Source organism: Phasianus colchicus, chromosome 11, assembly GCF_987193195.1.
Source record: "Phasianus colchicus chromosome 11, bPhaCol1.hap1.1, whole genome shotgun sequence".
NCBI classification, from domain to species: domain Eukaryota; kingdom Metazoa; phylum Chordata; class Aves; order Galliformes; family Phasianidae; genus Phasianus; species Phasianus colchicus.
In genome coordinates this window covers 16185789-16210762 of record NC_143446.1, presented here as the reverse complement: position 1 = coordinate 16210762, position 24974 = coordinate 16185789, and the positions used below count along the sequence as shown (strand labels likewise).

The 24974-nt window shown below is 41.7% G+C and overlaps 1 protein-coding gene across 3 annotated transcripts; it reads left to right on the top strand.

Moving 5' to 3' along the window:
* The first annotated feature begins 61 nt into the window (after positions 1–61).
* Positions 62–16243, top strand: EOGT (EGF domain specific O-linked N-acetylglucosamine transferase). Of its 3 annotated transcripts, XM_090148413.1 has the most exons (17): positions 310–458; positions 1132–1356; positions 2200–2300; positions 2889–2997; positions 3088–3182; positions 3697–3801; positions 4928–5034; positions 5891–5994; positions 7648–7740; positions 8357–8428; positions 8933–9019; positions 10146–10214; positions 11500–11561; positions 12866–12985; positions 13934–14036; positions 14450–14575; positions 14949–16243. In XM_090148413.1, exons 2-17 carry the CDS (start codon positions 1147–1149, stop codon positions 14952–14954), a joined length of 1569 nt encoding a protein of 522 aa, XP_090004539.1. In that variant the 5' UTR covers positions 310–458; positions 1132–1146; the 3' UTR covers positions 14955–16243. The 3 variants fall into 3 exon arrangements, with proteins under 3 accessions (XP_031461859.1, XP_090004539.1, XP_031461851.1); XM_031605999.2 differs by lacking the exon at positions 310–458 and adding an exon at positions 62–273 and having other exon boundaries at positions 14450–16243; XM_031605991.2 differs by having other exon boundaries at positions 14450–16243.
* Positions 16244–24974: the final 8731 nt, after the last annotated feature.

The following is a 24974-nucleotide window of genomic DNA, read 5'->3' as shown; positions in this document are numbered from 1 at the left end:
AGCGCCTCCCGTGCCCCGCAGCTCCCCGGGGAGGAAATGGAACAATGCGGCGCTAAGAGGCCGCGCTTCCTGCTGCGCGGCGGCAGGAAAAGGCCCGCTCCCTCCGCACGCTCCCCCTCCTCCTCCTCCTCCTCCTCCCCGCCCGCCGCCTCCAGGTGGGGCGGGCCAAAGCCGCGGCGCTGCCCGCGGGTGTGAAGGAGGGGCGCGGGGGCGGCGCTGCGGCGGCTGAGGACGGAGCTGCGGCGGCTCTGATGGGCCGCGGGGCGCCGAGCGGTGAGCACGAGGCGGGGGATGGGCCGTGCGGGGCGGGGCGGGGCGCGTCCTCAGGGCTGCGGGGCGGGCGATCCCCATCCCTCCTCTCCCAACCGGCGTCCGTCGCGGGATGTGCGGCCGCGCTCCGCTCCCCCTCCGTCCCCATAGGTCCGTGCGTCTGGAGCGCTTCTCCCCAAAGCCGACAGGTAACGCTGCCCCGTGCTGCCGGGCTTTGGCTCTTCGGCGAATTACAACGCAGAAAAGGGTTTTTAGACACGGGTGTGGAGTTGTTTTTTTTTTTTTTTTTTCTTCTGAGTAGCTCGGTTCGGGGCTGTGTCGGCATAAGGCGACGTGCCGTAACGCAGCGCAGACCCGCGTGGTCCCTGCAGCCTCCGCGTCCCACCTCGTAACACGACGGCAGCTGCTGCTGGGTTCTATTGAAGTCGGGCCGCTTAGTGGTGGCTGCGCAGCTTCCCTTCCTCTCGTGCTTAATTTCTTCCAAGCTGGAGACTGTATTCTGTGCTACTTTTAACCTTTAGTTCATCCTTTTCTCCCCTGGCGCTGCTCTCCCACCTCCCTCCATACCGCCCGCTCTGTGCTCGGCTCCCACGGCCGGCCGCGCTCAGAGGATCCCTCGGGCTCCAGCTAAAGTAAACACGCCCGTTTTAGTCTGTGGCAGTGCGTAATTACCCGGTGATTAATGATCCCCAGATAATCCCGAGGCTGCACAATCTGCTGTCTCCGTGAGAGTTTACTTTCTGGCAGACAAAAAGGCCGCCCCAACGACACAAATGAAAACGCTTGGAATACACGGCACTGCTACCCGGTATGCTTGAAATGTTCTCCGCTCCAGACATGTTGTCTTTTTTCCTCATGCAGAAGCTGTAAGTTGCCATGTTCATCTTGCTGATGTTTGGATTGCTACTGCAAGAAATCCTGGCTAATTCCCGAGATGAAAATCTCACTGAGCTCAGAAGCGTTCTGGAAGAGCCCATGTACAGCTACAGGACTGTCAACCTACCAGACGAGCACATTCCGTACTTCCTGCACAACAACCAGCACATTGCTGACATCTGCAAGCAGGACTCTCATTGCCCATATAAAGTAGGTTTGATTTGATGTTGTTGTTGCTTTGGAGCAGTTTGTTAGTGGAGTGGAGTGTAGTTTCCTTGCCGGTGAGTCGGTTTCGTTAGAAATAGTGATAGGACAAGGGGGAATGGTTTTGAATTGAGACAGGGGAGGTTTAGGTTAGATATTAGCAGGAAGTTTTTCACGCAGAGGGTGGTGAGGCACTGGAACAGGTTGCCCAAGGAGGCTGTGGATGCCCCATCCCTGGAGGCATTCAAGGCCAGGCTGGATGTGGCTCTGGGCAGCCTGGTCTGCTGGTTGACAACCCTGCACATAGCAGAGTGTTGGAACTGGATGAGCACTGTGGTCCTTTTCAACCCAGGCCATTCTATGATTCTATGAATAGGAACTGCAGAGGTGGTGAACCCAGGGATCGGGGCTGTGTGTGGCTCAGGGCGATTCCAGCATCTCCTGGGATGGAGCTGTGCTCCCTCTTCTCTGCTTTTCTGCAGCACTGCAGAACCAGCTCTTCTGGGTTGCCTGGTGGTACTCTGAGCCTGGAGTGCTGTGCTTTATGTGAGCTCAGCTTTGTTGTTGATAGCTGTCAGCAACCTGAGAAGTTCGGGATCCTACTCACCGGTTCAGGAAAATTGGTTGTCCTGAAAAGAGATGTTAATGGCAAGAATAACTCTGCTGTGTGTGTGTCTCCTGTGGGCCTTCTGCTGTGTGTAAAGAACCGGAGTGTTTCCTCTGAAACAGAGGCCTGTTTTCAGGCAAAGTTCTTTATGCAAGATTTGAAAAACAAGATCTGTTATTGAGAGATGGTGTATAAGCTGACAGCTCTGATTGTTTGCTATATTCATTGATTTTGTGTTACAGAAATACTTGAAGAAATTAAAATCCTGCTGGGGCTATGAGAAATCTTGCAAATCAGATCACAGGTTCAGTTACCCGGTGTGTGATTACGTAGAATCTGGATGGTAAGCTTCATCTTAAACGTATAAAGTGCAGTATGTTCAAAAAAGTAAAAGAACAAAAAAATGTAGTGCTCACTTTTGTATCAGCTGTGAAGTTAACATTACTGTGGTCATTTGAGTCATGTCATGCTGTGGTCATTAGAGCCATTAGATGGAGAGCTGTCCATCTTTGTAAGATGCACATCTACACATGTATGTATACGTAACGTACGTATCTCAGTGTGACTTTCAGCTTTTTAAGGAAGAAAATCCTGTTTGAAATACTTCCTACCACAATGTTTTCATTATCCTGATTTAGCCTTGCATTAAGATTCCTAAAATAACTCTGCAGTTCCTTTCCTTAGCTTTAAAAACAGATGAAAAAATGTTTAAAAGAATTAGAGCCTTTTACAGCAGAATTGCTTTAAATTGGCATTGATGTTTTCACTGAGGTGTAGCTGAGAGGTTGCTTCCTGCTTTGCATCTTGAATGTCAGTATAGTACCTGGCTGGCTTTTTTGTTCCCTTTCACTGGGGATTAAAAAAAAAAAAAAGTTATCTGTTAAAGCCATTACTAGAATTGAGCAATGGCATTTTATTTTCCTCTCATCAGGGCAAATGACATCGAGACTGCCCAGCAGATATTCTGGAAACAAGCTGACTTTGGTTACATTCGAGAGAGACTGAATGAAATGAAAACCCATTGTAAGCCTGCAGTAACAGTAGGTGTTTTCAATAGGTATTTTGCTTTTCACTTTGTTTTAAACAGAGAATTGTTATTATCGATAAAATGTATTTATTTTTTTTAACAGGGAGATTCATCTCTGACCTGTTCTCAGTTCCTTCAGCATTGCAGAGCAACAAACTTGTACATCGATTTAAGAACTGCAAAGAGAAACCACGAGAGGTCTGATTCTGTGTTGCTGGAGTAAAACTAAGAGGTGGCAGGGAGAGGGGCTCAAAGAGTTTGTTGAATGGAGCTGTGCGTGTAGCTGGTGTGCTTGTTGAGCTTTGCAGAGCCCGTGCTCAGAGGCATATTGCTGAAGCCATGAGGTCTACATTTGCTCATGCTTGACTGCTATCTGCTGCTGCTGCTGGCAGAATGGATTATTATAAAACTTGCTGTGTTTTTTGAGTGATGACGGGTGATTAAGACACTTCCTCCTCCTGACCAGGCAGAGGATACTGTTTCTGTATCCTGAGACATTCTTTCTGCATATTCAGACACATCCTTTCTTGTTCAGGTGGTGTGCGAGGTAGAGTTGTTTCTGTACGAGAAGAAAGTACTCAGGTTTTAAAAGTGTACAAAGCTTTGCTGACCTGAGACTAAATAACATTGCCTTGAGTATATAATCTTGATTGCAGTGCACTTGTGGCACTGTTGCACAAAGGCTGATAGATTTTTTATTCATTTGCATTAGATTCAAAGAAGACTTTTTCCAGAAGGGAGAAATTGGAGGTCATTGCACCCTTGACGTTAAAGCATTTTTAGCTGAAGGTCAACGCAAGAGCCCTCTGCAGTCTTGGTAAGATTCACTTGTCGAGGCTGATTCCAAGTTCACTTCTCAATTTATCTTTTTCTTGGCATTAGCAGCTGTGTGTGAGGTGTTTCATTCTGGGGAATTGGTTGTTCCTTTCTAAGGTCAATTTGTGTTGTTCGTACTAGATATCTCTATAACTGCATCTATGCAGAGTGCTGTTCTCAGCTATGTTACTCTACAGTCAAACCTTTTCTGCCTAATTTACAGCAGCAACAGACATGGAAGCATTTTGTAATTAGATTTCTAATGCTAGCGATATTAGCCCTGTGCCTAGTTTGCCTATGGAAGGAGCCAATCCTTTTGTTAAGAAATACCTTAACGTTGGCATTTGTGCCTTAGTTCTGATAAACCTGGTGACGTTGGACCTGTTCTGAATATATATTCATATACTGTTACCTGGGAACCTGTGCTTGGAATGCGAAATGGGCAGCACTCTAGAGGCTGAGTAGGAAGTGCAAGGATGCTTTGGTAGGAGGTGGCTACCGTGGGTTACATGTTAGCACTTCAAAGCTGAGCTGACAGCTATCTGATGAAGTATGAAGGAAGGGAACTACTAAAATGCCTATAGGAATTGAGTTTTTATGCTTTTTTTTTTCATATTTTCAATTATTTTTTTTCCACTTTTTGGACTGATGGTCAATTTCAGTTAAGAAGAGCTGTAGAGGGAGAAAAAGCTTTTCTTTTATACCTGCTGTTGTCATTTCAGCTGCTCATCCTTGTTTAGATCCAGGGGTAATAAATATTGCATCTGTATTCATTATTCTGAGCAAAGCATGAAGATCTTGCTGAAGTGTCTCTGGCAATGCAGATCAGGTTGGATAGACCCACAGATGTTTGCTCTGAGGCTCTTTGTTACATCTCTCCTGCCTCGATTTGTACATCAAAGATGCTGTTTGCTCCTGAGATCAAAGGCAGTGTTTAACCTCTTGGAGATCATAACCTGAAGAACCTTCCATTAGGATTTGAAATAATTTTAATTGTCAGACTCTATCAGATTTCAGCTGTCCTGTTAAATCAAATGGAGTGAAAGTTACTGAATCTTAGGTATATGGAATACACGTGTTCTAATATTTTAATGACAAACCATGTTCTCTGTGATTGAATCTTGTAGGTTTGCAGAACTCCAGACATTTACTTCATTAAACTTCAGGCCCCTGGATGATGGCAAGTGTGATATTGTTATTGAAAAGCCAACATACTTCATGAAATTGGATGCAGGTGAGCCTTTAATCCTTGGACACAAGTATCTTATCTTTTAAGCAAAGTTGTTGTATTCCCCTGAACTGTAACTGGAAGAACTGCAGTGCTGTCAGCCTTTACCTTTGAGCAGGGCTGTCTATCAGTGTTAAAAAGGTGATGCTGTCTAGCTTCTCTGTTTTAGAGGGGCAGAGGAGAACTGCTTTTTGAGTTCTGATGGTAGCTCTTCTTGGACAGAAGCTTTGAAACAAGAGCTGTGTGTATACGGTCCCAAAGCTGATGTCTGGTCTTGGCTACCAAGCAGGCTGGACTACGTTAACTCTTTGTTTCATGGTAGCTTTTTATGCATTGTGGTCTTAAGGTATTAGCTTAAGAAGCCAAAAGGGAACAAGAATGCTCTGGGAAAGAACCTGAGGAATTTCCTGGGCTTTGGCTCCTGTGCAAGCACAAGTTCTATCTTGTATTCCTCCAGACAGAGCTTCAGTTAACCTTAATAAAGAAGAACTAAGAGCACTGCCAAAGGCCTGTTTTCTCATGTTTCCTGTATGTCTAACTAGTTCTTATTAGAGCAGCAGTTGCTTTCATGTATTTCAGAAAACATTTGCAGTTTATAGAGAGAGAAGTAGTACATGGAACTTATCTTTTTGCTGCTGTTCTGATTCATTTGAGCCTTTCTTAGCATGTGTTTTGCTTCATATCTCTTGCCTCGATTCCTTCCCTTTAAAGGTTTGCTTCTCTAGAGTGTATAAGAAGCATTCAGTCAGAATTAGGAGAAAACCAGTATAAAATGTGAGGTACTAGTAGAGAAAAATGCATAAACCACTGAGAAGTGGAGTGAGTCGTGAAGCATTTGCTAACATTTCTTTCTTTTCCTCAGGTGTTAATATGTACCATCACTTCTGTGACTTCGTCAATCTTTATATTACACAGCATATTAATAATTCCTTCAGTACTGATGTCAACATAGTCATGTGGGACACTGTAAGTCCACAGTGCTTTTAATGTACTTGTAATGCATTATATTTCTGTCTAATAGAGACTCTGCAACTTTTAATAGCCACAGTTTAGCTTTCCTGTGGACAGTTAACTGAGTCACGTGGAACTGGTAAGTTTTTGGATCATCTTAATACAGATGCATCACCCCTTAGAATAAATGTTTTTAAGTGGAAATATTTCTGCTGTACTGCTGGATGGAAGCCATGACTTTTAAAGTGTAACAGTAGTTTTACTGACCTGTATTTAAGTTGTACAGGAGTGTGTTACGAGTAAACAACTTGTAATATGCCAGACAACATGTATGTCAGGTTCAGAAGGAACAAAGCTCTTTTTGATGATATAACATTGTCCCAAATCTGTTGCCTTGTTCTCCTATAACACTGTGTTTTCTTCCTTTGCATCGACTGCTATGACAAATATTCAGTAAAAAACTGCAAATGTTTCATGCTTGCTGTTTAATGAGAAGTCTCTTTCTTGGCTCTTTTTTCCTTTTTTTAGTTCTCTTACATTTTGAAAGCTGAAATAGATGTGCCTGCCAGATAAGCAAGCTTGCTTTATAGGGAGAGCCATTATTAATCCAGCTCCAATGGCTTTCTGAAAAGTTCAGCTGTGTCAGAACTGTAAATTACTTTGAAAAGAAACTCTTTTTCTTATATTGCATTGTTGAATCAAATAACTCTTTCAAAGTACCATTCAAAGTATGTACTGTAACAGCACCATCATTTTAAATGAGTCTTAACTGCTTGGTCTGCTTGAGTTCATTGCCATGGACAGCCAGATGATGGCACCAACTAACTGCTGATGAGCTGTTTATACCTATCAAATGATGGACTTGATCTTATTATTCATTCTCTTTTTTTTTCTTTCCTTGATGTAATTAGATCTGGGCATACTTTCTAGCTACCGTAGAGTTGGTGCACTACTCTTATTAAACAGTAATGCCCTCTGATGTAGGTTAAACAGAGCAGAAAATGAGTAGGAAATCCACTGGGTGTTGATCTGCAGACTGTCTTTGCAACTGCAAGAAAGCAATGTTTCTAAAGCTCTTTTAAGGTGAGCAGATAGAGTTAGAGTGAAGTCCTTTCAGCATGTTTCCCAATTCTCCCTTCCACCAAATCAGATCATTGCTTTCAGTTTGAGATGCACACATGTGAGCATCCCAGAACAGAGGCAAATATGGAACAAACTTGCTATGACATTTTACTTCAAATGCCACTGCTGCACTTGGGTTCCTGGGTGGTTTTTAGTCTCAGGAGTCCAAGTTTGTATCTTCTTCCCTCCTTCTATTTCTGTTGCTTCTGTTCCACTTGTGTTCTGTTGTCTCTGGGGAAACACCTTACACCTTGCTCCTAACTCAGATTTTAATCTGCTGCTGAAGAATCTGTCTGGATTGCTAAGTTACAGAACTGTTTTAATTAAAAATTAACTACCTGCCAGGTAATTCAACTACCTTTGTAAGTGCAGTTCTAGCTATTCAGTGATGTGCTAGCTTTCTGTGCTAGAATGTCTTAGGTTCGTTGGTGGTGATGTGCATGTTAAGATTGTTTAAGCTTGTGTATAGAACTTTTAAGTCACGAAGGGAGTTTTTATATGCATTTATGTCATCATTGTGCCTTTCTGTCCTTCCTTCTCACACAGAGCTCCTATGGCTATGGCGACCTGTTCAGCGAGACGTGGAAGGCATTTACTGACTATGACATAATACACTTGAAAACTTTTGACTCTAAAAGGGTATGGAATTTCTTATTTTGTCTTAATTCATAGCGACTGTGTAGTAAGAGTGACTGCTTCTAAAGCTGCTTCTGGATATATATTTTTCAGAGGGAAGCACTGATGCTTTACATGCATGTTTAATTAGTGTAATGTGAGTGTGTAGCAAACAGGAGATATAGTTGTAACCCAATTCTCTGGCATGTCTGCATTTACGTAGATGGACCAAACTTTTCTGCCTTTGAGAAGTGATATTTGTGTATTCGTTTCACTTCTGCAGCACATTCAGATTTCATATCAGTCTCTTAAATCCCTTAAGCTCAGTCTAAACTCTATGCTTCACCTGGTTTTCTTCTACTTAATTCAGATTTGTTTTGTTTTTTTGGGGTGTTTTTTCCCATTTGTTTGTTTTTTAGATGTCTTCCCACATGTGAATCTGTAGCATCTGAGCTGAGATCTCCTTTGGGATCAGGATGCTCTTTGTTTTACCCTTTTGCACAGAGATGGAAGTGAGGATGTTCTGACAGGAGTGTGTAGTTGCTGGCTCATTGTAAAACAGTGATCCCACTGAATGAGCATGGGACAAACCAGTGGAAGGTAACAGCACGGTGTAACTTCTTGTGATCTGCTTTTGCAGGTGTGCTTTAAAGAAGCAGTCTTCTCATTACTGCCTCGAATGCGATATGGCTTGTTTTATAACACACCATTGGTGAGTCCTCCTTATCCATCCTTATGATAACTACACGTGTATATGACACTGTGGAGTCTGAGCTAATGAATTTCTCAGGTATCCAGCTGAGTTGTCAGGAAGCATGCTGCACAGAAGCTCTGTTTAACTCCAAATGATTTTAAAGTTACTTCAGCTAGTCGACAGTAACTGGTTATATGCAATCCTCTTCCCACTGTTCTTGAGATGTGCTGTACCTCTTTACTGAGAGGGCACCACGAACTTTTGGCAGAGTGCAAGAGCTTCTACTCTGACAGACTTTCCTAAGGTTATCAGCTCATGTCTTTAGGCTATAACACTACAGAGAGAGCCACCTTGCTTCTAAATGAAAGTGCTGCTTGCATTGCAGCAAATAGTGACGTGCTTAGTGCAGTGTGTGGTACTTGGCTTTTGTTCCATAAGAATGGCACAGGACTGATACCAGAGAGAGATTTTTTTTCTGTGTGGAGCAACATTTCATAGTAACAATTGCTTTTCTACTTTCAGATATCTGGCTGCCATGGTACAGGGCTGTTCAGAGCATTTTCTCAGCATGTGTTACACAGATTAAATATCACACAAGAAGGACCCAAGGTATGATAACTGAACACTGAAACTGTAGTATGGAGCTGACAGATCTTAGCAGAGAAACATCATCTAACTGGTGTGGAGTGATTTCAGTGTGCAATAGGAGCACACAGTGCACTTTCTGGGGCTTCCAATCAGTCAGTTTGTTCTCTAAAGGCTTTCAGCAAACATAAGGATAGTTGCCCTCCTGTCTTATTTCCACGGGCCAGGCCTTTAGAACATCTTCCTTTCAACCTAGGGTCTCCTCCCTACCTCTGTTCTCTGTTCCTGAGGTCTTTGTATTCTTCCCAGCCAAGCAGTATTTGGTACATGATCTCTTTTGGAGCATGCTGACAAGAACTTGCCCTTGGGCCCAATAGAGAGGTTCCATAAAGAAATACAGCCAGCTTGTTCTCTGCAGGCATGCTCTTTATCCATCCTCGTAGGTACTGCTGAGCTCAGATCAGAGGAGGAGATGACTGAGTCTGCTCCTTCTATTCCTGCCCAGTACCACCTGTCTGGCCATGGGCTTCTCTGTTGTACATGCTGGTAGTTGTTGCAAATTGTTGCTGCACTGGTGGGTACAGCAGTCCTGAGCTTCTTGTAGAGTTTGCTAGAGAGTAGCCTATGTATTATCATTGAGGGGCACGCGTTCAAAGCACAGTGCAGACATTTAGTAATGCTTCTCCTGCTGACACTAATGGGAGTCACACAGTTAAGTCTCTTTATTTCACTTGGAACATTCACCCCCATGAGACCAATTAATTTATAAAGAGGTAAAATGGAGAACTGTTACAGAAGAAAAATACTTTTTTTTTTTTTTTTTTTTTTCCCATGGATCTTGTGCACAAACCATCCTAAAAGCTGCTTTCAAAAACTGCTGTATAATGCATAACACACAGACTCTCTTGTACGGAATAAAATAAATCTCTCAGAAAACATTTGATTATTTGTTAATAGTCAGACTTTCACGAAGTTTTTGACACTTGGAATCTGTTGGAAAATACAGCGTGAATTTTAAGGTGGTTCCCTCATCTATTACACGAGGAGGGAACGTATTGCTCAAATAATTGCCAAGATTAAATATGGACGTTGTGGTTGTGTTTGTGAGATCTGCCCCACTGCTGATCCTCTGCTTCTTCTTTATTTTTAGGATGGGAAAATCCGAGTCACAATACTCGCACGCAGTACAGATTACCGGAAAATATTAAACCAGAATGAGGTGTGGCCCTTTTTATTCTTAAAACAAATTTATTGGAAGTTCAATGTTGCTCGTTGGGTTGATTTTTCAGGCACAGCCAAGACATCTGCTGACAAATCTTGGGCAAATGCATTTAGTGCTAATATTAATTTCTTCTAATACGCCGTTTATCCTGTCTCTACTTCTGTACACCAGATGCTGAACCTTGTTGCCCTTTTTAAAATTCCAATGGAAGACTACAGATGTAATACTAAAAGTATTTCCTCTTAACAAACAGATGCTGCAGTGCTTCTGATGACATTAAATTATTTTGCTTTCAGATCATTCTTTTTAGTTTCTAACGTTCCCAGTGTTAAGGGCTCTAACAAAAGCTCTGCTACACCTGCAGATCAAAATATGTAAGCAGTTGTATCTGAGTGTGTGCATTTAAAACTCTTTGAGTTTTCACACTGAATTGCTGTTTTGAATCATGCAGCTTAGTGGCTTTATGGTGAAGCTTTTCTTGTGATAAAATGATAGCATCGCTTTTTTTTATAGCTCTCTTCATTCTTAGCTACTAGTGCCTGACAAAAATGGATGGGCATTATTATTCCCAGTGTAAGGGAGAAACTGAGTCTTGTTTCATGCAATAGCTTGGTGTCAGAGCAGGCAGGGCTCAGATTGCCAGACTTGAGCATTGTCTGCTGCACTGACCACAGTACCTGCTTACACCAGCTGTGCTGTGTAATTTCTAGTAATGAGCATACAATGGAAAATGAGAAATTAATCTTTTCTTTACTGATCTTTTGTTAAGAAAAATACTTGTATCTCTCTCCCTGTCCTGCTAGCTTTGAAATGAAGACTTGGAAGAAGCCCTTTTAAGTTAGAAACCTGGGCTCTATTGCCTTTATTTCCTGTGTGAGAAGGAGTCTGACGTGGTCATATATTTTTGAAACCCCCCCTAGTTGCCAATTTGCTTCTTTAAGTATTGAAATATCTTTTGAAAATCCAATCTAAATTGTCACATCTTCATCAATTCCCAGCCTCAGTAAAACTGATACTAGTTAGGGTGGCTTGGCATTTGGCCTTGTAGCATACCTAAAAGTCAGCAGTAGTCTCTGATTCAAGTCCCCTCTGAAATGGCTGATTTACTAGGAATGATATATGTATCCTAGATGAGAATGTAGAAAAGTAGGAGAACATCTCCTTTATATGGCAGTGACAGTCTGCTGTGTCTTCCTGGTTATAATTCCCTGGTAAGGAGCGTAGGGGAGGAATTAATTCAAGCAGAACACCAAATCACTGTTTTTTTTCTCTCCTCTCTTAGCTGGTGAATGCTTTGAAAACAGTATCAACGTTGGAGGTCAAAGTGGTAGACTACAAATACAAGTATGTATGTTGCTAGAGGAAACTAGAATGGCTACATGCTTTCTGTGGCTGGTGCAAGCTGTTGTCATGTAGAAGTATCCATGACCCAGTTTCTAAGCTGTGCAAAATCCAGGAACTGGTAGGAAGAGATGAATTACTGAGGGAGTGGTGGGTGAGCTAGTTAAGCATTCCCATCCTATGATGCAGTGCCTAGGAATGAAACTATCCTGCAGTATGCTGCTGTCTTATTTTGTATGACTCTTAATTTAGTAATGAATGATAACTCAACTTATTTGCTGCTCCGTTGGCCCCCAAAGATGCCATTGAGATCATTTTGTGGTGCCCAGATATGCTAGGCACCGTGCCAGTAAGAAATGGCCTGAAAAAGAAGTTCCCAAGAGGTGTATTTCTGCACCAGATGGCAGCAGCTCCTCTGTGATCAGTGGTGCTGTCATGGATCACACAGGAATAGTGAGGAACTGAAGCTTCACCAAGCAAAAGCAAAGCAAGGAAGTCAAAATTTGGTTCTTTATCCTTTGTCAATGACAGCATTTGAAGAAGTGAATAATACAGAAGAGGGTGGGCTTCTAGGCAGTCCCTCTGTTTGAAAGCATAACTGAGTGATGCTTCCAGAATTCCTGCACTTGTTGAAACTGTAGTACCATTCACTCTTAGAGATTTCTACAGCTATCCTGCTGCATCATCCCCATCACAATTAAGGGGTTTCCCTGATGTCTGCACTTACAGTAGTTTAAGCAACATTTTCCTGTTGCAGTTTAAGCCAGCTTCTTTCTATTCTCTTCAAAATTATCAAAGAACTTACTCTCTTCCTTTTTAATGTATGTACTGTTAACACGTGAATGAAGCCTGCTGTGATTTCCCTTTCCACTTGTCAGTCTTCTCTTGCAATTAAGTATCTTTAGCCTATTATTTACTTGTGTGCTCAGGGAACACCTGGCTATTTAAAATACTGTATTTGGAGGTTACATTCAAAGGATGGGAAAGAAGTAAGAGTTTGAAGCAGGAATTGAAAAACAAAGCAAAAATTCATCTCCAAACTGTGACAAGTTTAAACTTACCAATGAAATCACACCTTTGGAATAGGCTCTTATTAATGTGAAGCTTTGAAACCTGTCTGCATTTCTTCTAATTCCATGCTGAGTTATTGCTCGTTGCCACATTTATGATTCTTAGTACTGTTCCTTGAAAAATCAATTCTATCTTTCAGTATTCCCTTAAGTTAATTTTGCGCTTTCTACATGTAACTGATTCTTACTGAGATGGATAGGCATGCCACATCACTATTTTTGTTGTGTTGTCTGCAGGGAACTTGAATTTTCAGAGCAACTGAGAATTACACATAACTCTGATATATTCATTGGGATGCATGGAGCTGGACTTACCCATTTGCTCTTTCTACCAGACTGGGCTGTTGTGTTTGAACTGTAAGTGTTTCTCTCCTCTTTCCCTTTCTATTATACGCACAACTGCTAAAGTCTGTTTGTATCTGTTAATTAAGCACTTTCCCCTTCTCGTATTTGACTACAAATGTTTCACTTGTGTTGTCTTCTAGACTTCATTTTTGACAGTCTGTCCTGGAAACATAAAGTGAGTGAGCTTTCGTTAACAAGTGCTGGTGTAGCTATCATAAAAACTTAGCAAGTGATTTCTTAAGATGTCATGTTATCACATGCAGCATTTTATACAACAAATCTCACAGATCAGATTCTGTCTGTGGGTCTGAGGTACAGTGGTGTTTTGGTGATCTGATTATATAACAATGCATATCCAGCCTTTTACAGATCCTTCTCGAGGATATTGCTGCTCTCCTTTCCACACCTGGTACACAAACACCAGCTTGCTGGCCAAGCTCAGCTGAGTGTCCTTCTATCTTATCCAAAGTTCTCCTGTAGTTCCTTTTGAAATATGTTTTGTCACACAGCTGGCTGTTAATAGACATTCCAGTTCTGTGGAGCTAAAGAAAAATGCAGCATGCTTGTCCAAAGAGCACTGAATTCCCTATCTTGGGAAATCCCACATAATCCCCTGCAGCAAGGAAGGCTGTGGAGCTGCTGATGTGGTGTAATCTTGGCGTAAGAACATTAGGAAATGAATTCAGACACCTAGGGTTTTTCTTACATGCCCAACAGCTGCTGCAGTTGGGCTGGGAGGTGTCTGATGTGCAGATGTGTCTCAGTCTGTCTCCTTAAGCACATATTAAGAACAGGTGGGCAGCCCTCGTTCTTCTCTGCAGTGGAGCAGAATTTGTCCATGGTTTTGTTACCTTGGAATTGGCCAACAAAGGTGTAGGCTTAGATCCTTTTTTCCTCTTCTGTCCTGATCAACTTGAGCACAAACTCTGTAGGTGAGTGGGTCCTTCTGCCTTTTCCTAGGTACAATTGTGAGGATGAACGTTGTTACCTGGATTTGGCAAGGCTGAGAGGCATTCACTACATCACTTGGCGAAAAAGGAATAAAGTATTCCCTCAAGATCAGGTAATGATGGCCACTGGTGGAAGGGTGGGGATGGTTTTTTTTTTTTTTTGCTGTATTCATACTCTACTGAATGGATTTGAAGGCTAGCTTGTTTCACTTGTCTGTGTTCAGATATTTGAAATACGATTTTCATTCTGTGATTCTGTGATTCTTAAGACCAAATAAATTAAATTCCATGTTGTGATTAAGAAATCGTTTGGTATTAATGGATGAGGGAAAAAGAGAAATTAATCCACTAAGCCATCCATTGCATTGCTGTTATGCAGTTACTTTGCTGAATCTTTTGCCTCAGAGCAGATCAATGGATCAGAAATAATGTATTAATAGCACATGCTCCATTTTTTTTTTTCTTGCTTTTGAATGGAAGATGTATGGGAACTTTTTCTGTCTAAAAGAACATTTCATTTTTTTAGGGACACCACCCAACGCTGGGAGAGCATCCAAAATTTACAAACTACTCTTTTGATGTGGAAGAATTTATGTACTTGGTGCTTTTGGCTGCAAATCATGTTTCACAGCATTCCAAGTGGCCATTTAGGGTAAAGCACGATGAATTCTAAATCAGACTTCTGACTGAAATATTATTTTTGAATAATGCTCCATAAAATACTGTAACAACGTGAAGCAAAATGCTGGTGTGAAATATGTAAACCTCTGCGAGGGAAATAACTCTTAATTAGTTTGTCAGAACACTTCAGGGCACCACACCTTATCTGTGTCATCCATCTCTTTAATTCTGGGTGTTTTTCTTAAATAAGAAATATTTATAGAATTTTTCCCTCCCTTTCCCCCTATATTTCTGCATTCCAGATTCTGAAATACTTGTCTTTGTAAAAAGATATGTCCATCCATTTCATTCACATTAGAGATTCTTTTTGCATTTAAATTTAACTTTGACTCTTCTCCCTCTAGTTTTAGGTGCTAAAATGTAACAGATCTGCTCAGTAAGTTTTGTCAGTCTTCTTCTCAATGCAAGTAAATCTTTTCCTAAATGAATTCTTACAAACTTCAGGTCATCTGGGTATTTCCTACTTTGTCACTTAACACAGCACTTCTGCAGTGGAAAACCTATGCAAATTGGAAGAAAAGCACATACAGAAACCTTCATCTTTTTGAGGATGCTGAAGGGACTGGACTTCAGGATTTTTTTTTAATGACAAATGATAAGGAATAAAGGATGTCTTTCAGCTGCAGCTGGAAGGAAATGAAATCGTGAGGAACTTTGTTCATGAAATCACTAAAAGCCTCATCTATTTCTGTTTTTGTTTTCTTGAAATGTTGAAGAGTCTGCCTCAGAAACTTACAAAAGTCCTTCCAAAGCCAATAGCATCGCTGGCTGTTCTCACTGAAGCCAAAACTGAGTTGTTTGTAAAATGCCCCCCTGATTTATGGGCTGATACAGTTTGGTGCTAAGGAGGGGAGGGGGAAAAGAAGGAAACAAACAAACAGAGTAGTTGCGTTGTCTTAAGGGGAGATCCAGAAGGATGCGTGGAAGAACCAAGTTCAGTCAGATTTCAAAGGGAAAAAAAAAAAGAGTTCCCTTTTACACTATGGATTTTCTGAGAATATATTCCCACGATACATTTGCAGTATAATCAAAGTTTCAGTGGCTTGAAGCAAAGCATACATTTGTATGCAAAAACAAGGCAGTTATAGTAAATGTAAACACTCCACCGGTATAATTGTAGATACTATTGAATTCCATTCACCAGCAGTCATAGGCAGTTTCAAAGAGAGTAGCTACACTCACTGACCTGCCTATCCTGGTAAAAATGACTTACAGTAAGCATAATTTTCATACAGATCTCTCATGACCTTAAGCAGTACATAGGAAAAGCTGGTCCATCAGGTATATTAAGGTATTTGGTGCAATTTTTGGTGTGGTGTCGCGTTGATGGGTAAAACTGTTTTACTTTAAAGAACCATGGAAGCAAAATTGCACTTATTTATATGGGGAGAAGGAAAAAACTTTGAGAATGAGATGTCCTGTGTTTGTGTTTTGGGTTGGGTTTGGTTTTGTTTGTTTTTACACCTTGTAGGATTTTTAAAGTAATGTATAAACTTAAGTTCAGTAAAATGCGTGAGTGTGAAGAAGGGAAAACAACCCGACAAAATAACTGAAAATATAAAAGACATTGAACTATGAGCTGTGCACAGATGTATTTGATAACTTTTATAAAAAGACTTTTAATAAAAAATTAAAACGAGCTTTTGGTCGTGGTTTGTCAGGTGTTGGAAGCCAGCTTTGTAGATACCTGTCATTGCGTAGTGTTGTCTCTTGACTTCTCCTGCCGTGACAACACGATGTCTGGAGATCCAATACTTGTTTCTTTAGCTGTTCAAGTAATTGTGTGAGGGCAAATGTTCTTGAATCTTTACAGAAGCAGCTAATGAGGAGCTTCTCTTTCATGCTGTGCTAGGACTCACTAAATCAAGCGGTCAACCATATGCTTGAATGCGTGGTGAGAGGCTGTGGGGACTTCATCCAAGGGTAAAATGTCCTGCCAGCATTTACTGCTTTCTGCACATTTGAGTGCAGTGTCAATAGTTGATACTGACATTAGCCAACATATTCTTTAGTCTTTATGGTTTAATATTACGGGGATGAAAATAGTAATCTGGTTGATGAGCTTTACGAATAGTCCTAAAATTATCCTGGCAGTCGAAAGGATTTTCTGGTGGATTGATGGGATTTTGCCAATAAATCCTCAGATTTGTGAGGATTGAGGGTCTGGGCCACCTCGGTCTGCCAGGAAATTGGAATCAGAGGGAATCTTTGGGACTTTCTGGGCAATCTGTTCTTCAGGCAGGGTGCAGTTTGGGGCTGTATGTTCCTAACAGATTATAGGAGTTTTGCTCTTTGCTACTCTTGATCTTTGTCTCAGGATTACTGAAGAATTAAAATTGTGTTTCATTTGCACAATTGCATCGGTGTGATGAATTCAGATTTGGCACTCAGTGAATGCTGCCAACCCTGAATACTTCCAGCATTGCAGTGTAATCTGAAAGTGGTTTGGACTCATGGTGTCTTCGTGTTACCTCAGAAGTCTTCAAGATGTGCCTATTTAGTTAGTTTTATTTTTTTTTTTAAGTTCTGCAGAAGTTGAGTAAGTGTGAGGAGTGATTTGTGATGGGGAGGTGGTAAATCAGGGCTGGTAGAATGCATTTATAAATATGGCTTCATTTTTGCTGTTAATCTAACTGTGCTACTATTAATGGGATTACTCAGGGTTTAGAATCACTCCTGCTTAAAAAAACAGAGGCAAATTAAAGGACACATTCTTGAGAGCTTTTTATCTACACAAAATAGCAAAGCACAAGGGGAATTTTTTCTTTGGTTTCAATACTGAAGAATTGTTTCAATTTCCAATGTTTGCATTGAAGTTGTGCTCTCACTTCCATTCCTCTGAGCAAGTCTAATGGTTTGGGTTCTTATATTCTGTATTTTTAGGGCTGTGGGTGTGATTTCCAGGTGTTTCCTACCTACTTCAGCAGTAGGTGGCACCAGAGCCCTTTCAAAGTTCTCCTGGCTCTGCAAAGGGAATGGAATTTCAGATGCAGGGTCAGCTCGCAGAGGAACACAATAAAGCAATTGCTCCTGCAGGTGATAATTTTATTTTTCCCCTCTGTTTGTGGAAGGGAATGCCTAGAGAAAATAGTCTAGGGAGATTTTAGCTTTTAGCATTGGTTTACACAGATGCTATAGTAGCAGAGTATTTTTCCTTCAAATTTTCTAGAAGCCAACTTGGTGTCGGAAGAATAATTTTCAATTGATCTTTTGTGGCAAAGTAATGTATCTCATTTTCTTTTAAAAGTAGGTTTTGTGCCCAAAACAGTGCTTTTTAGCAGTTGACACAATTCCTGCTCTGATGCAGCCTTGGGTTTCATGTATGCAGTGGCACCACCCATTCATGCCATGCAACATGCACTTTCTGCCACCTCATTACTTCTCCCACTGAACCCATCAGCTGTGTGTGTGTGTGTGCAAGCACACATCTGGCACCATTGGAAATGCAGACGGGTGACACTCAGAAAACTGTAAAATAAAATACCAATCGTTCTTAATTTATTAAAAAACGATTAGTTTGAAGGCTTTGTGCAGGAGCTGCCCTGCCCTTACTGTGCAGCTTTGGAGGATGCCAGGTAGGAGGGTGTGAGCGTGGCGGTGAGGGTGGTTGGACATCATTCATTACCCCATCAAGGACTCGATGCGTCACTCAGTGAACAGGCGTGTGCATTGAGCTGACAGCTCCCAATTGTTTCTTCACCAATTACCACGCCAAAGCCTTGATAGTGTAATGAAATATGCCTCCTACCTATCACTTCATCTTTGTCAAACTGACTGGCTGCTCTTAGTGTGTTATGACTGCACGAACTTTAACAGTGTCAGAAAAATAAGCAAGCTTGTCTCGCATGTAAAAGGATGCGAGCCTGAGAGACAGCATGGGTGCTGTTAGATAAGGGCACCTCAGTTTGGATGGGAACACGTGCAGGGGGAAAAACCCTCATGGAGCAGCTGAGACCTCAGTTCTTCCTTGGGGACCCAGCAGCGGATGAGAAGCATAGGAACTTTTATTTTGCTGGACATTTTTATACTTAGTAAAGTAATCAGCATCTCTTATAATTTATTTATTGTGATCTGACTTGGTCTAAACTATCAGTCCTCCTGCTTCTGTCCTTTTACCTGTGCACTCTTTGATGCCTCTTAATTCATAATTTAAGCAGCCTGGGTTTTCCTTTACAAAACATCTCCCAGCACCCTGAGTCCCTCTGGCTGAAATGCAGAGGACTGCTCTGGTGGAGGTGTATGTGGAGCACCAAGAATTCTCTACATTGCCACTAATTCCAAATCTGGATAATTGTCAACAGGGAGAATTGCAGCTGAAAAATACGTTTGTGCCTTTGAAGGCTGAGCAGTGTTTGTGTTTGAGTTCTCACAAGCAATTTAGTTGCTGTTTGTTCTCAGCGCTGCCTTCCCTAGCGAAGGAGAGCTGTGTGGTTAGTTCAGTGCAGACTATTAAAACATTTCATTAAAAAAAAAAAAAAAGTTAATTAAATTAAGAGGAACACAGACCTCCTTCTAATGCCCTTGCTTGCAAGGCTCTCCCAGACATTAGCTGTTCAGTGTTTTTAACGTTCAACCTAAAGGAAAATTTGGGTATTGGATCTCTTAATGCATGCTTCAAAGAAAACACTTTGTATGGTATGTAATAAATCAATCATTGCTTAATAACCATAATGTTTACCTTTCCAGTTGGGACCTCATGAGTAAGATGAGGATTTAAGAAAAATAATTGACAGCTTTCAGATCATTTAATGTTAAACTGTTTTATTGATCAGATTTGAAAGCATTTAATATTAGTTGCGTGCAATGACATCAACTGAGGATGCTGCTGTCACTTTGGGAGCAATAGCTGGAAATGCAAACCCTGTCTGTAGCAGAAGCTCGATCTCAGCAGCAGGACTTGGTTCTCTCCTGCTCAGGACAGGTGTTTATGCATCTCTGCTCTGTTCTGTTACTCATCTCTGAGTAACAGAAGCTGACCATACCTGGACAACTTTTTCCTGCTGCCCTTTGGCTTTGCTCTGGGATGGAGGTGATGCATGGGGCTGGCCATGGCTGTGCTGGTTGCAATTCACCTCAAATAGCATCAGATAAGGATGGCACCATTTTATGCAATGATGCTTCTTCCCACCGCTCTTCCAGCCAGCCCATCACAGAGGGAAGTTTTAGCAGGGCTCCTGTAGGCAGCTCCATTTCCTGTTCTTCTTTTTCACTATTAGCTCCTGTGTGAAGCAGTTCTGGTAAATTAAAGTATTCATGTCTACAGATTCTTCAGCTCATCCATAGACCTTTGCCAGTGCTGTTGGTTCAGACCTTCTCAAAGACCTATTCAAAGATGATACAATTTATAGGTGACTTTTCCTTGTTATTTTGCAGAGCAACTTGCAGAGAAGTGAAGCTTTCCTCTACAGAAACGTATTGCTCACCTCGGCATGATTAACTTTCAGTGATGTCTAGTAGTAATCAATTTCTTCTGCATTGAAAGAAGTCATGGCTTCTGCCAGAACTGTACATCACCAGTGCTGAATCCAAGCTTTCAAGCTTCCACTTTGAGAAATCTCATTATTCCTATCCTCATTCCTTATCCTGCCCAGCAAGGTGAGGGAGTCACCACCTCTGGAGGTGTTCAAGAACCGTGGAGATGTGGCACTGAGGAACGTGGTTGGTGGGCATGGGCTGGGTTTGGACTAGGTGATCATCATTGTCTTTTCCAACCTTAATGACTCAGTGATTACCAAGTAATTTTTTTGGTGTGGTCCCTTCCTAACGGAGGTATATTGCCTGTCTGCCATGCATTCAGCCCCTGAAACCCATCAGTCTGGGTAGAGTTTACCACTGAACTTTGGTCCCTTAGGAACAGAGCCTCTGTCCCTGGGCCCAGCTCTGCCTACAGCTGCTGCGAGTTGCTAAGAGACAGCTCGTCCCTGTGCAGGGCAGCAATCAGCTGCATGCAGGTAATTAAAACCACAACTGCTTCATTATTAACCCTTTGTTGATTTAAAAAGTATATATTAAATTTAATACCTTCCTGTCTATAGCCCAAGCCAACAGCACAATGCTCCACATGCATCCACATCCATCAGGTGCTGTCTGTTTGACTGCACTTCCTTTGGAGATGGCTTCCAGGGGCTCTGTCTCATGCTCTCACCATGATCTCACCCTCCTCAGCTGAGTAATTCCTACCAAGACAACGTGCTTTCCCTGCTATGTTTGCCACTCTCCTGTGTTTCAGCAAGGCAAATAACTCAGGCTGTCTCCCATCACCAGTCAGCCTTGTTTGCTCAATTTTGCTGTTCTATTTCTTGCTTTATTCAGTCAGCATGTATTTATGTACCTTGTGTCCTTTTTCTGCCTGCCCATTTTTATTGGACTTCATCATTGTCCACATTGTTGGGCTTTCCTGGCAGGGCTGTGGATCTCAGACTGCTGTTTCTTCAGGCCAGCTGTCTCTTCTCTCCTCACTTTTTTTTCCCAGGAGAGCATCATGCAGCTCTGCTCTCACCTTCTCTGCAACTTTTAGTTTTAATACACTCAATCTTGCTATTTTCCAACCCCTCCTTCTCCTAAGCTAAGGTGACTCTCTTCCTGCATCCTTTTCCTAGGACAGAGAGAGCCTCCAGCTGCAGACTTGTGGTGTTGTTTAGCCATCAGCACTGCTCCCCAAGCACTCAGCAGCAGCTGCCCATCTTCCATTTGCCCCGGGCAAGTGATGCACAGGCATTACCCAAGCACTGGAGATCAGTTTTTGGAGATCAGTTTTTGGCTGCTGTTAACCCCCACCCAATGAGTCCAAACCTGAGGAACTGCAGATGAAGGGTTTTCTGCTGATTCACCAGTTTGGAGACCTGCCTTCTTGTGGGATTTTTCATTTTTTCCCCCTTACAGGCTTCTGATTATGGAGCTTCAGGATGTAGCAGAAAGGCTTTCCCTAATGGCTTCTGTTATTGTCTTCCTGCCCAATCTGGTGTAGGGAGATGCTGTGGAGTTGGCGTTGGGACAGGAATGAGGTTCCCTGTCCTCCATGGCTGAACTCAGAGCTGTGATTTAGAGCCGTGATTTAGAGCCATTCACCACTGCCAGAAGCACCTGTAGAGACTTTATTCCTCAGCCCCTCAGCTGAATCACAAATGACAGAAAGAGCTGAAGACATAATGACCCTTGAGGTAGGAGAAATTATTTACCAAACCGTAGATAAGACGACTGTTATCTCCTGTATTGTGTTTCAGGCAACCAATCTATTGCAGATGTTACCATAGCCATGCTGTTTAATTTAAAATTGTCCTGCATTCCTTATGTCTCAAATTCTTTTTCTGGGAAACAAAATCCTTTCATAACCTAAATGCAGCACAGGAGATGAGAATGGCTGGTTTGTGGATGTATGTGGCCATTCCAAGGGAGCTTTATGTAATTGTTTTTTAAATAGAAATGCTTGCTCTGTTTTTATTTTTTTTTTAGTCTGGTTCATCCTGGTTTTGTCGGCTGCCATATGTTTTCTGACATATGCTCCTTGTCTAGCAATAAAAAGCTACCGAGACTAAGAAGCCTTCATTAATTTGTAGCAGGCAGAATAAGAGCTCCTCTCATTGTACTAATTTTGGGGACTCAGCAGCAGATATAATATAATACAGGGATTATGAAGGAGTTCTTACCAATGGTTTCCTGGAATAATAGTCTTTGTGCGTGGGTGAAAAGGGCAAGGATTAACAAAACTGTTGGTAATCAGAGACAGAAGACCAGTCTATTTACCTTTAGCTCTTAAAATCTCTCTCTTAAAAGGGGAAATGATGCTGGCTTGGAAAGCCTTGCTGTTGTCCTGAATTGGACATGATTCCTATCCTCCAAAACTCATTCATTTTGGACAAACCCCTGATTTGCTGATGCAAATATCAGTAATCCTGAGCTGTTCCTCCCATTACTTGGGAGTGCTGCAGAAACTGGGGTGTTTTCTATGAAATGACACTGCATGGTGGCCATCGGTCACACACTATAATGGAGTGGCAATCAAAGCTGTCAAAGAAAATGATCGACATGCAGAGGCTTGATTATATTTGTCCTGGGATACTTCTGTGCTAAAGGATTTTCAAGTTTTAATCAGTCTACATTAATGGTGATGCTCTTGCAGTTGATCGTGGAAAGAAAGCAGTCGTTGATTGTACTAAAAGCATTAAGTGACCTCTGCTAATTAAAAGACAACGTCAATGCAGCTGAGTGGAGTGCCTTGGTCTTTAGATGAACATTAAATGAAAATCAAAGAGTTTGTAGGAAGTAAATGTGGTAAAGGTAAGGGCCTTGTTTGTGGAAATAGCAGGTCAAGTTTCAGTAAAGATTCAGAAGTCCATTAATGATATCCAATACGCCATATGCAAGCAATATGTTGAAGAAGTCCAGCCTTCCACCAGCTGCAAAACGTCTTCTCTTGCTTTACCTTGGCTGGGGCACTTCACTCAGGAAAACCTGTGAGCTAGTGAATCTCTGTTGTCCATAAATAAGCTAAATGCATTTCCTCACCAACACGTCACCTTTTACATGACCCAGACACTCGGTGTTAAGTTCTGTGTTAGGTAATGATGCAGTCAGTGTCTACATATGCAGTCTTGCTTGCCTTCTGCATTAATCTTTGTGTCTGGGAGGGAAAACAGAACAGGTACAGTAACTTTATACAAGCACATCCTTCACTCGTCTGAGTAGACTGTAGATGGACTCTTATTTTCAGTGTTTTTAAGAGTCGTATCTACACCTGGAGGTATTTTAAAGAAACTATTTCTTTAAAAAGCCATACAATAAAATAAATTCTTGGCATGGAGACTCTTGGAGCGCATGATGAATATTTTAATAGTTAAAACTCTAGCCAGAGAGAAACGAAATGATTTAGTGCTCTAAATAAATCTCTTTGTGGGTTTTAATGTGCAAGAATGGACAACAATGGCTGTAAAACTTTCCCCTGTACTTAGGTCTGTGCCATAGTACACTTTGTGTATGTTATATCCACAGCAGTAATGGTTTGTTATGTCTTTTCAGATGCTGAGAGAGGGTATTAAAACAATTTTTCTCCTCCAGCACTTTGCATAATAACCTTTAGGTTTTGAGCAGAGAGTTTAGACCTTTGGTCGTGGTTGCAGGTGTTCATCCTCAGCACCTTTGGTCTCGGGCTGTGGCTCTTGTTAATTCAGAGATTTAGTATCCTGTGCCTGGAAGCGTAAATTGGAGGTAGGGAAATCCTGGGGATGCTGCATGCAGAAGGGCCAAAGGTTTCTGTAGAGAGCAGCTCAGGCAGCACCAGTTGTAGGGACCTCTGTTCTCACGTGGCTGCAAAATATCTTGGGACTGCAACAAGTTTCAGTCTGAAATGGAAAATGTTCTGTTGTGTCGCAGCTTAACATTTCCATGTCCTTCTCCCCCTCTCCAATGGAACCTATATCTCAGTTCCATTTCCATAAGTTGGTATCCTCTGCGTGAACGGGAGTCCAACAGGATTCGTTCTTGTAGGAAGGCTGACTTTCTGGCAAGTCTTTCTGCTAATTGAGTTGCTTGTATTTTCTTGCTTTTACAGTAATTCCTGTTGCTATAAGTAGTGAATGCAATTGCTGAAATGATAGTGCCAATGTAAATTATTAAAATTACATAGAATCATAAAAATGAATTGTACATAAAGAGATACAGGACAAGGCAGTGTGGCTTGAGCTTTTAAGTTACTTTGGAACATTCTCTAGTATTTATAACACAGACAAGCTATGCCCTAAATACAGTTATTTTGTTTGTCTTCACATGTTTTCCAAAGTAATGTGTTTGGATGCCTCAATTTTTAGGCTTCCTGTGTTCCTTGAAGAAAATGGTCTGCTAATGGCTTTGGGTTTTGTGATAATTTTGGAAAGCATCTGGGGTTGGATGCTCAAAAAACGTCCAAAATCACAAGTCACTTCTGAATATATATGTGTGATGTGGGATGTTTATAATAAAGATCCAAGGAAGAAATTTAACTGGCTACACTTGGCTCTGCATCTGATCTATATGTTCATAATGTGCAGAATGTCTATTTGTAATGAAATGGAAGAGTTATTGAGAATCAATGCATTAAACTAAGCTTTTGTTACCTGCTGGCCCTTTAGATTCAGAATAATAAAACAGAATGTTCCAGTTTTCCCCTTCTTGTGGCAGGTGCTCAGGGAGAAGATATAGGAAGTGTCATGAGAAGTTGGGGAGAAACACGAAGCAGCACAGATGTAAGGTCGGTCTCGTATGGGGAAAAAAAAAGAGTGCAGTGCATAATCTCAGCCCTTGATGGAGAAGATATGGTGAAATGTTGACTCTAATTGCCATGGGACACAGATTAGCAGATGGTCCCATGGATAGACTGCTCTCCATGTCTATAAATA